General features: G+C 39.6%; 1 protein-coding gene and 4 non-coding genes across 5 annotated transcripts; 2 read left to right on the forward strand and 3 right to left on the reverse strand.

Annotated features, from left to right (window-relative positions):
- Positions 1-277: 277 nt before the first annotated feature.
- LOC133511025 (complement factor H-related protein 1-like) lies at positions 278-8,020 on the reverse strand. The gene is made up of 10 exons (XM_061839602.1): positions 7,512-8,020; positions 6,271-6,492; positions 3,114-3,281; positions 2,778-2,825; positions 2,321-2,371; positions 1,890-1,934; positions 1,639-1,800; positions 1,363-1,533; positions 1,230-1,255; positions 278-1,138 (listed from the first exon to the last, which is right to left on the reverse strand). Exons 1-10 carry the CDS (start codon positions 7,771-7,773, stop codon positions 1,127-1,129), a joined length of 1,167 nt encoding a protein of 388 aa, XP_061695586.1. The 5' UTR covers positions 7,774-8,020; the 3' UTR covers positions 278-1,126.
- Positions 8,021-8,493: 473 nt separating this feature from the next.
- On the forward strand, positions 8,494-8,565 carry trnad-guc (transfer RNA aspartic acid (anticodon GUC)). Its single transcript has one exon. It is a non-coding gene; the product is annotated as a tRNA-Asp (tRNA).
- Positions 8,566-8,725: 160 nt separating this feature from the next.
- trnad-guc (transfer RNA aspartic acid (anticodon GUC)) lies at positions 8,726-8,797 on the reverse strand. Its single transcript has one exon. It is a non-coding gene; the product is annotated as a tRNA-Asp (tRNA).
- Positions 8,798-9,218: 421 nt separating this feature from the next.
- Positions 9,219-9,290, forward strand: trnaw-cca (transfer RNA tryptophan (anticodon CCA)). Its single transcript has one exon. It is a non-coding gene; the product is annotated as a tRNA-Trp (tRNA).
- A 287-nt stretch (positions 9,291-9,577) lies between these two features.
- trnap-agg (transfer RNA proline (anticodon AGG)) lies at positions 9,578-9,649 on the reverse strand. Its single transcript has one exon. It is a non-coding gene; the product is annotated as a tRNA-Pro (tRNA).
- Positions 9,650-9,933: the final 284 nt, after the last annotated feature.

Genomic DNA, 9,933 nt, shown 5'->3' on the forward strand with positions numbered 1-9,933 from the left:
CCACATTTAACGATTAGTTTACCGAGTATTTGACACATTTACACTAATTAAAGTCTCACTTTTGAGATTTCAACAACTGAATTCATTCCAAAAGATTTCGGTTCACTTTCTGCTCTTCAGCATGCATGCTCTGTGTTTTTTGTTTTTTTGGTTTTTTTTTTTTTTTTTTTTTTTACAAATGTGGTTTAATTGTCTAATACGTGGTTCAGGTTGGATCTCATGCCACTTTAGGCACTGGATGATTGCTGTAATCACAAAAGCGCCACAAAACAAATCATGACTTTATGTACCAGGATTTTATTCACTGTAGTCCATCAAACATTACACCATGTTTTTCATAAAGCTGTCTGAAATGCTTAAGGCAGGTGTAAACATACCTAACATTGCTTCGTGTCACAACACTGCAATTAATCGTCATCAAAATGTATGCGGACATCGCTACATAGGCACCCTTCCACCTTTGAAAATATTAGAACAATTCTCTCAATATTCGGGACTTTATAGATATGAAGCACTTTCCTATTTCCGCAACATTAACCTTTTTTTTTTTTTATGAAGAGGAAAACCCTCAACCTAAATAAAATCCGAAATATTGGGGCAATCCTATTATTTTCAGAGGTGAAAATTGCTTTGAGTAGATATGGCCAGACACATTTTGGTGACAATTATAGTGTTTTTTGTTGTACACAGTGTTTTGTTTTGGGGTTTTTTTTTTTACGTCAAGAGTTTTAGACCACAGGTGTCAAACTCAAGGCCCGGGGGCCAGATGCGGCCCGTGAAGACAAATTATGTGTATCAACTTCCATAATTTTTGTTCAAATCGGGACAAAATTTCAAATTGTCATATCTTAAATGATTACGCTGAGATATTTCAAGCATTTTTGTGTTCCCAAACATCACCAATAGTTGAAAAACTCATTACCCTTGATTTCTGATTCCAAAACGAGGTGATAAATTTAATGTGTAAATATGATGGGTCAATTAAAGATTTTCCTTGGTTTCAGTCAAAATGGCCCTCTGACATTGTGACACATTGTGGCCCGCGATAGAAACGAGTTTGACACCCCTGTCTTAGACTGTCCTCCTTTTTGACTGGCTTGCCAGATGCATCTTCGATTGTGATCTTTCAACACGAACTCTGACGACAAGATGGAGGGTTGAATAAGTCAGAACATACAAGTGCAAAACACTACAGCCAATTGGGGGGTGGGAGGTGGGGGTTCACTTACCGTTTTATGTTCAAACCAGTTACAACCTGAAAAAAAATCATAAATAATAGCACTTGAAATTTTGGTCTTGTCTTAATTACCAGTCAGGTATGTGAATGAATTAGCAGCAAATAGTTTCTAAAATGATACTTACATTTCCCCAATGTAAGTCTTCCGTTATTGCACCGCACCTCTGAATAATGATCCAAAAACCAGTGGCTCAGTTTCACACATTCCAGTCTCAGTTTCTCACCATTGTTTATATATTTAACGCCGTCATATATTAAGTGGCGGTATTGAGAGGTGTCCACAGTGCAGTAGGTAGCTGGAAAGACAAAGAAGCAACAAATAAGTTTACACAAGTCCCCTGTATAGAAGTTAGGTGTCCCAGTGTTTTTTTTTTGTTTGTTTGTTTGTTTGTTTTTTTTACATTTGCAGGTGGGCGTTGTGGACCACTGGCCGTTACTTTGGCAGAAGACTTTCTCCGGACCCACTCGCTTGTAGAAACTGCCACATTGGTATTTCAAAAACCTAGGATCCCGTTCCACAATCTCACCACCCTGGACGATGGGAGTCGGTCCGCAAAGGTCAACTAAAAGGGGAAAATGGGACGATACTCACAAGATGTCGAAAATGTACCACTTGAGCCGATGAAAATCGGTGGATGACCGAACAGCTCACCGGTAGTAACTTGTGGTTGGTTTGAACCAGTGCCGGTTGGAGATCCTGCAAAATGTACCAAATTCAAAATGGCTCACCCATTTCAAAAGCAAAACGCAAAATGTTAAGTCTCTTGTTACTGTAATGTCACAATTCTTCAGCCACTTTTTAATTTTATTTTTTTGCAAGCCAGAGTAGATCGACTTCAATCATTACTGTTCCACTGACCTTTGAAAAATGTCATATGCCAGCCACGCCTACTTGTTGTTTATGACAAAGTAGGTGGGCGAATGGAAACGCTTTCATTATAGACATTGTGTTCACAATGTGTGAAATATAAAATAGATGTAGAAAAGGAGAACCACACCAACATCCGAATTAGCATGAAAATAAAATAATTAAATGATCGGTAAGTACAATAAATGGATGAGTGAGCTCATTTGATACCGTACCCCCAGTGTTTCCTCTTCCAGAGCTACTGTGTCCACTACCTGCTGGTCTTCCTAAATTGAAAAATGACGACGAATAAACATGAAAGTGATGCATAGTAGGTTTAAATAGTGAACAACTATAGGCAAAATTGTTGGTAAACCTCTGACAAAGACAGAAAAAGTAAACGGTGGAATGATAGAATAGCAAAATGCAATGCCTAGTATGAGAAAACTTGGGTCTTGCTGAGGTTCTGGGGCTGCTTTGTTGCATCTAGCACTCTCATGTTGAATCGGTGCAGGATCCGATCAAATCTTGTGTCAATCAAGCCGTTCGAGAGTGAGATCTGCTGCCCAGTGTCAAAAAGCTCGATCTCAGTTTACTACTGTGTTTTATCCAGTGTGGGCCTTTTTATTTTTTAACGAAGGGTACCAACAATTATGTCCATATCCAACTCTCAACTTCCGGGTTTAGTCTCACCACCAGCAGATGTTGTGGAGCCACCAGGAGTTGGCTTTATTTGCTTGACTGTAGGAAATGAGAAAAAAATGTCAATTTGAACATAGATAGAAGTTTATTGTACATGCTTGTTGTCCGTTCCAGTATTTCCCAACCTTTATTGAGTTGAGAGACATATTTTACCTGAAAAAGATGTCATGGCACCAAACATTGTTTCAAAAAAGTGTATATGTTACCGAAATAATGATCAAATTATTCCCAAATTGACTTAGTAGTGTGAAATCTGAAGACAAAGCTACCGTACATGTTTGCATGATTGACCTGAAAAATCCACCAAATATACTTTATTGTACTCACTGCAAGGCGGGGGAACCGACCAGTTTCCACCGATGCAAAAGATGGACTTTTTATATTCTCCCACTACATTGTATCCGTCTTGACATTCGTACAGTATTTCAATATCAGAAGCATACACATCCTGCTGAGGGGGCTGATTTATGATTACACCGTGGGGATTTTGGGGGGCTCATTACATGCATCGGTACTTCCTGTGGAAAGAAAAAAAAGAAAACACATATAGTACGGGATAGAACTCGTGCATGTGATGTCACCATTTTCACGGCGCCATATTGCCGGTCAAAAAGAGCTGCTTGACAGTGTGGGGGACATTGAACCGGAGCACAATATTCACAATACCCGAGACTTGTGCTGTTGGTTGTTACAACAGACGAGACACATATTCAAAGAGATCATTCTATGGAATACCAGCTGAAAAGACCATAAAAGATCGATGGATTTCGGCAATTTAAACGGGACGGATGGTGCCCAACCAAATACACACAACTGTGTAGCGATCACTTCATTTCAGGTAGGAATTATTCTTCTGAATCTCATATTATCAAAAACTTTTTATAATGTCAAATTGACTCATTTGAGAGCAATGCATTAAAAAAAAAAAAAAGACGTGGAGTTGTCTCCAATGTACTCGGAAGCGTGTTGTGGCTACACGTTACTCTTCGGTAAACCTCTCCTCGAGCACTGGTTTGGTAAACCAGGGGTTGTGGGTTTGTATCCCACTGGGGCCTCCACTCCCTGAGAAGGGTTGCGTCAGGAAGGGCATCCGCCGTAAAAATTGTGCCAGACATATATGTGCGTTCATCTGAGATGACACGCTGTGGCGACCCCGGAAGGGACAAGCCAAAAGAAACTTACTTTTTTAGTTAATGAATGCGAATTTGTGTAAAACCTGGGGTCATTTATTTAAATATTGGTAGTCGTATTTAAAAAATCTGAGTGGCTCCATCACTATGTGGGATTTATTCTTGATTGAGAACAGATCCAGCAACAAAGTATTTTTATGGGTCCAGACTTTTCTATGCTTTCAAACTTTTCTGTGTAAATCTCCACGACGTGTAGATCCAGTTGTCCAAGACAAGCGGAAGTGGATTAACAGTCCACTTTCTTATCGGTGAAAACATCGACTTCAGCATTATTTCACGTACCTTCGTTTATTATCACCTTCTAAATGTTTAACGGTATCGGGCAAAACCCTGGCCGTCGTGCTATAAGAATTTTTTTTTTTTTTTTCATCTCAACGGACATAACATTGAACAATGCTTTGTTTGACCGGCAATATGGCCAGTCAAGTGATTTCGGTGACGTAGGTGCACAAGCTCTATATACAGTACTGTAGTTCATTTTCATTGAATTTGATCAATTCCGGTAAAGAAACGGCCCACTGAGTTTCCTTTAAAGAATCAATTGTACTGACAAAAGTATTTCAATTATTGGCGGTTGTTATCCTTCAAAAAGGTCATAATTGTTTGGAAGAAAAAAAATCAAACTTTAAATGCCAAAAGGTGTTTAGCATTAGGTGCCCCACATGAAGTTTTCTTTTTGTATATATAGGAGTTTTCTCCTGTGCTTGTAATATGCCTTCTCCATGGAAACTAACACAAATGCAGCCAATTTTCAGCCCATCCAACGTGATCACGAGTGTCGTTTGACTCCCAATTCACCAATCAGATGGCACAAGGCAATCATGTGAGTGCGCCCAAATTAAAGGAACAAAAAAAGCTGTGCAACTACAGTATTTACTTTACAGACTCTGAAAAGCAAAGGATTTGTCATGCGTCGTCGTCTTAAATTGTGCCTGCCCAAATTTGGATATTTCAACCCACTTGTAATTTGAGAAAACATCTTGTGCAAAGGTGTAGACTGAGTGTCTCTCTCTTTCTCTACTCTCTATCTCTATCTCTCTATCACTCTCGCTCACTCTGTTGCACACCGAACACACACTATCACATAGTCTGATCAGCAAACAGCTTTTTCATGAAGTCATTTAAGTAAATAAAGCAAATACCGTAATTCCCGGCCTACAGAGCGCACCTGGTTATAAGCCTCAACCAGTACATTTGTAAAGGAAATATTTGGTACATCCATACCCTGCACCTGTGTAAAAGCCGCAAGGGTCCACATTGAAACCTACATTGAAACACGAGATATTTACAAAGAAAGATGGTACACAGAAAGAGTTTTCAAAGTTTTAATACCTTAGCTTAGTTTAACATAGCAACAACACGGTAGCACGGACAGGGCTGGTAAAAAAAAAAACAAAAAAAAAAACCACCATGGCAGCTACACAGTAACAACACGGTAGGACAGCACTAGCAGGGCCGGTAAAAAAAACAAAACATACCTAAATCACTGAGACGCGGAAGTAACACAGCAGCAACAGGTTAGCGTGATGCTAACGCTAGCGTGGCGCTAACAGGGCCAATTTTAAAAAAACGTACTGGTAAAAGTCACTTCCTCGGCACATATATTCCACTGGTACACTCTTAACATTTCCGTTCGAGTGCCCCCATGCAGCCGTTGGGAAAAAATGCACAAATTAACCGCATCACCGCATAAGCCGCAGGGTTGAAAGCGCGTGAAAATGTTGCATCTTATAGGTCGGAAATTACGGTAATGTTTCTGTAGGCCTGAATGCTTGTGGTATTGTTTTTGGGGGAGTTTAAATTTGAAATAGTGGAAGGTCTATTTGTGGATTCCCATATATTACTATACTTGATGTTCATATATATATATATATTTATTTATTATTATTATTATTTTTTTTTAAATCAGAAGTTACTCATGAGTTACTCTTGAATGGCATTTTGACTTTCTCACTCTTAAGTGATTATTTGCTGGACTCCTTTTTACTTGAGTCCTATTATTCTCATGCAACAGTATCCTTACTTGATTACACTATTCGGCTACTCTTCCTACCTGTACGACTCATGCATGAATTTATGAAAGTCTCTTACACGTCCTTGCCATTATTACGCTTGTATGAAGACAAAAGAGTGTACGGCGTAAAATGGCAGTTCGGATCATTCCTGTTTGGATCCGCAGAGTTTTAAGGAAACAGTAAATTGCGCCACTCACGTGATTGTGATGAAGCTCTTTATGTCTCTGCTGCTATTCGAGTGTATTTTAGTAGGCCGCCGCCACCACTTGCTCTGTCAATATGGATTGCATTTTATATGAATGGCGAATGGGATCGACTTACGCTCACAGACTGGGACAGAGAGCCACGATCCGTTGACGCACTGAGCTGTCGCCTCCCAGTCTTTGTAATCATATCCGGCGTCGCACTTTATCCAAATCACGTAACCATTTTCGTACCAACCCGCCGGGCTTTGCGTGAATTCTGCATGCGGGGTATTTGGTGGGATGCAATCGTTGACATCTGAGGGGAAAATATAATGAAATTAAAAACATAAAAAAAACTTTGGACCTTGGCTTTTGTCCAAAATCTCTTGTTGAAAATAATCTTTTGAGTAATGTGCTTTTTTTGATGGCCTTCCTGTGACCACTGTGCGCAACAAATTCATTTCTTAAAAAAATGGCCAAAATCTAATCCTTTGAGCATCAACGTTAAGATTTTTTTAACCTGAAAAAAGGAGTATTTTATCAGAATAAAGAAAAAATATATAATATTTAAAACACTTTGATGATTCAATCATTTAAAAGTGTGGCTGATTAAAATGTACTTATTCTCTTTTTTGTAAATGTACGTGTCACATAGTTGGACAATTGTTTTTATAAATCAAATAAAATCTGTCAAATAAAAAAAATATATAATTTACTGTGTATTTGACAGTCTTTTATTTTCTCTATTAAAGAGTTGGTTAATACATTATCATTCATTTGAAATATTTTTGTAAGATATAACAATTACGTATTTTAGATGTATTCCTTGTTATGAAAAAATATTTTTCACAATGAGGGATTTTATATTACTATTATACACATTTTACATTGTTTTTTTCAACATTCTTTTAACTCAAAAGGATTTATTGAAAATATAAACGGAATAAAACGGAAGTACATCTAAAAAAAACATTTTATTTTTGTTGATGATACATAAATGGTCAAATTTAAAAATGAGTGATGAAAAATATTCTACATTTTTATTATTTGTAATCTATATCTACATTGTTACAATTGTTTCAGAAATGATATTTATTTTATCCCTCCGTCCATTTTCTGCGCTGCTTATCCTCACGAGGGTCGCGGGAGTGCTGGAAAATTATTTTATTAACATAATAAATGTTTTGTTTTTGTTTTTTACATATTATAACACATTTTACTCCCCCTTCCCATTTCATATCGACCGATTTGTCGCATTGGGTAAAAAAAAAAAAAAAAAAAAATCAAATGCAGCCCTTGAATACAAGCTTTCCCAGCCACTATCCCTCCACTTACCAATACATTGCGGTTGAGTCAACCAGTTCCCATCATAGCATTCCGTTGTTGCCCACCAGCCGTCCACTGCCGGCTTTCGTCCACCTTCACACGCGTAGGCCAAAACGGTTCCATGCGGGTAGGTGACAAGTTGAGGCTCGAAATAACCACCATTCAGAGTGGGCGCACGACAGCTACTCCTTGCTAAAACACGGCTCTGTTCGCCGCACAACCAAATCAAGAAAATCCATCCAATAGACTTCAACATTCCCACTGGCACCATAATAGATGTTATTTTACGCACAGTATTTCTAATGCTGTGAGTCGGGATGCGGTCAGCGGTCAGTAAGTAATTTCAGCTCTGACCGACCTTCCCCATATCAGCTCAGAGATGAAGAAATAGCAAACATTACTGGAAAACGTGTCATCGTACGCTTACGCAAATCAAAACACAAATGGACGAGCAGTTTCTCTGTCAAGCATAAATTTCCAAATACTGTAGCTTTCCAGGCAGCTGTGATCTCAGATTGCTAATGAGACCAAATAAGTACAATAAATAAATATGTGTAATGTGTACAAGAGTGAGGGCTATTGTGGTTTGAATCCCTTCCATCGCCATATCCTTTATATTTTCACACAAGTAGTATGTGATTTGTGTACCTTGTGTGCTGACTGTGTTTATTTGATTGCTTTTGTCTGACTTTAACATAGATTAGGTCGTATGTGAATTGTGTATCTTATCTGCTGACTTTGTTTATTTGATTGCTTGTTTTGACTATCTGCAGCCTGGATGGGGGTACAATGCCCGGATAAATGCAGCGGGTTGCGGTAGGGAGGGCATCCGGCGTAATACTGTGCCAAACATATGTGAGCGTTCATCAAACGAATGGTAGCGTTCTTTTGACCTAAAATGATCATCGCCACCACTAAAACTAATCTGAACTGCATGTACTTTGTACTCTGTGCAAGGATTTCTTATCTTTTAGCGGCCTTGTTTCCAACTTCCTCGTTAGTATAGTGGACAGTATCTCCGCCTGTCACGCGGAAGACCGGGGTTCGATTCCCCGACGGGGAGTAATGCCTTTTTTATTTTTCGTATCCCCTCATTCTACTCTGTGATTGCTCCGCGAATAGAATCTCAGCACCTCGAGGGAGAAACCACTTAGATGATGTGACAACTGATCATTACACGGTACTGTTAAACGTTTTTAAAGTTTAAAGAAAAAAGAAAAACACTCCCCGTCGGGGAATCGAACCCCGGTCTTCCGCGTGACAGGCGGAGATACTGTCCACTATACTAACGAGGAAGCTGGACAAGTTTTCGGTGAAAGAGGATAAATCTTTGTAAAGGGTCCAGAGTACCGTATGTTCGCACTTTCATATTAATTAATCATACAGCAAAAGGATTATGTATCTATGTAATCATCTGTGAACTCAGTAGACGCTCACACTGCACTAACAGACAAGAACTGCTCAACCACTGCTGCCATCTACTGTACACGACGTGAAATTGTATTGGCAATACAAACAAGTACTGAATCTTGTAATGTAAAAGTAAGTAAGTATCTTTCGGCTTGTCCCTTTCGGGGTCGCCACAGCGTGTCATCTCAGATGAACGCACATATATGTTTGGCACAATTTTTACGCCGGATGGAGAAAAACACGTCCGGCGAAACGGATCCTCTACGGGGTACAAATACAAAATGGCAGGGAGTCGTTTCACAGTGAGACCTCGTGGCGCAACGGTAGCGCGTCTGACTCCAGATCAGAAGGTTGCGTGTTCAAATCACGTCGGGGTCACATTTGTGTTTTCTTTAAAATATATTTCTTGAGGTGTCTGGAAAAATAACGTGTCGCTTCGGTGGTTACGCAGTGTGAGAATTCCAACAAAAGAACTCGATCTCCGCCCTGACTTACCGGCTTTCGTTGTTCATATTGAGGATAAGTGGTACCTGATGGCAGATCACAGCGCGCTCCCTTTTACGGAGCAACGTGTACAACACCGCCATATGGGACTCAAGTGTAGGTATCTGTTGCTTTTTCAAATTCAAACAAATCTATAAAAAGTTCGGTTGGAAAAAAAAGACGGGCTCGTCCGGGATTTGAACCCGGGACCTCTCGCACCCTAAGCGAGAATCATACCCCTAGACCAACGAGCCGCGTCGACCCGATGTGCGATACTTTTTATATACAGGCACACATTACAAGACTGGAACAACCTTAGGATTTAATTACAAGGACGAATACAGAATTTAACCATTTCCTAGCAATTACCTCCCTATTAACTGCTCCTCGGAGTTGTCAACTTCGTCCCATGCGATACAAGTAGCTACATTCTAATAAATGAGGCGTGCATGTTCCCGCGTATGTAGTCAGCACATTCTCGTTTCCGCCATGTACGGGTTTTATCTGGGGTCATGTGACTCCCAAAGCAATCGAAGAG

This window comes from Syngnathoides biaculeatus, chromosome 13 (genome assembly GCF_019802595.1).
Source record: "Syngnathoides biaculeatus isolate LvHL_M chromosome 13, ASM1980259v1, whole genome shotgun sequence".
NCBI classification, from domain to species: domain Eukaryota; kingdom Metazoa; phylum Chordata; class Actinopteri; order Syngnathiformes; family Syngnathidae; genus Syngnathoides; species Syngnathoides biaculeatus.

Bases quoted from the DNA above. Each gene is read 5' to 3' on its own strand.
- LOC133511025 (XM_061839602.1), bottom strand. From the start codon at position 7,773: ATGGTGCCAGTGGGAATGTTGAAGTCTATTGGATGGATTTTCTTGATT. The intron at 2,372-2,777 runs GTGAGACTAAAC...TTTTCAATTTAG, and splicing joins CTCCACAACATCTGCTGGTG to GAAGACCAGCAGGTAGTGGA. The intron at 1,935-2,320 runs GTACGGTATCAA...TACATTTTGCAG, and splicing joins TGGAAGAGGAAACACTGGGG to GATCTCCAACCGGCACTGGT.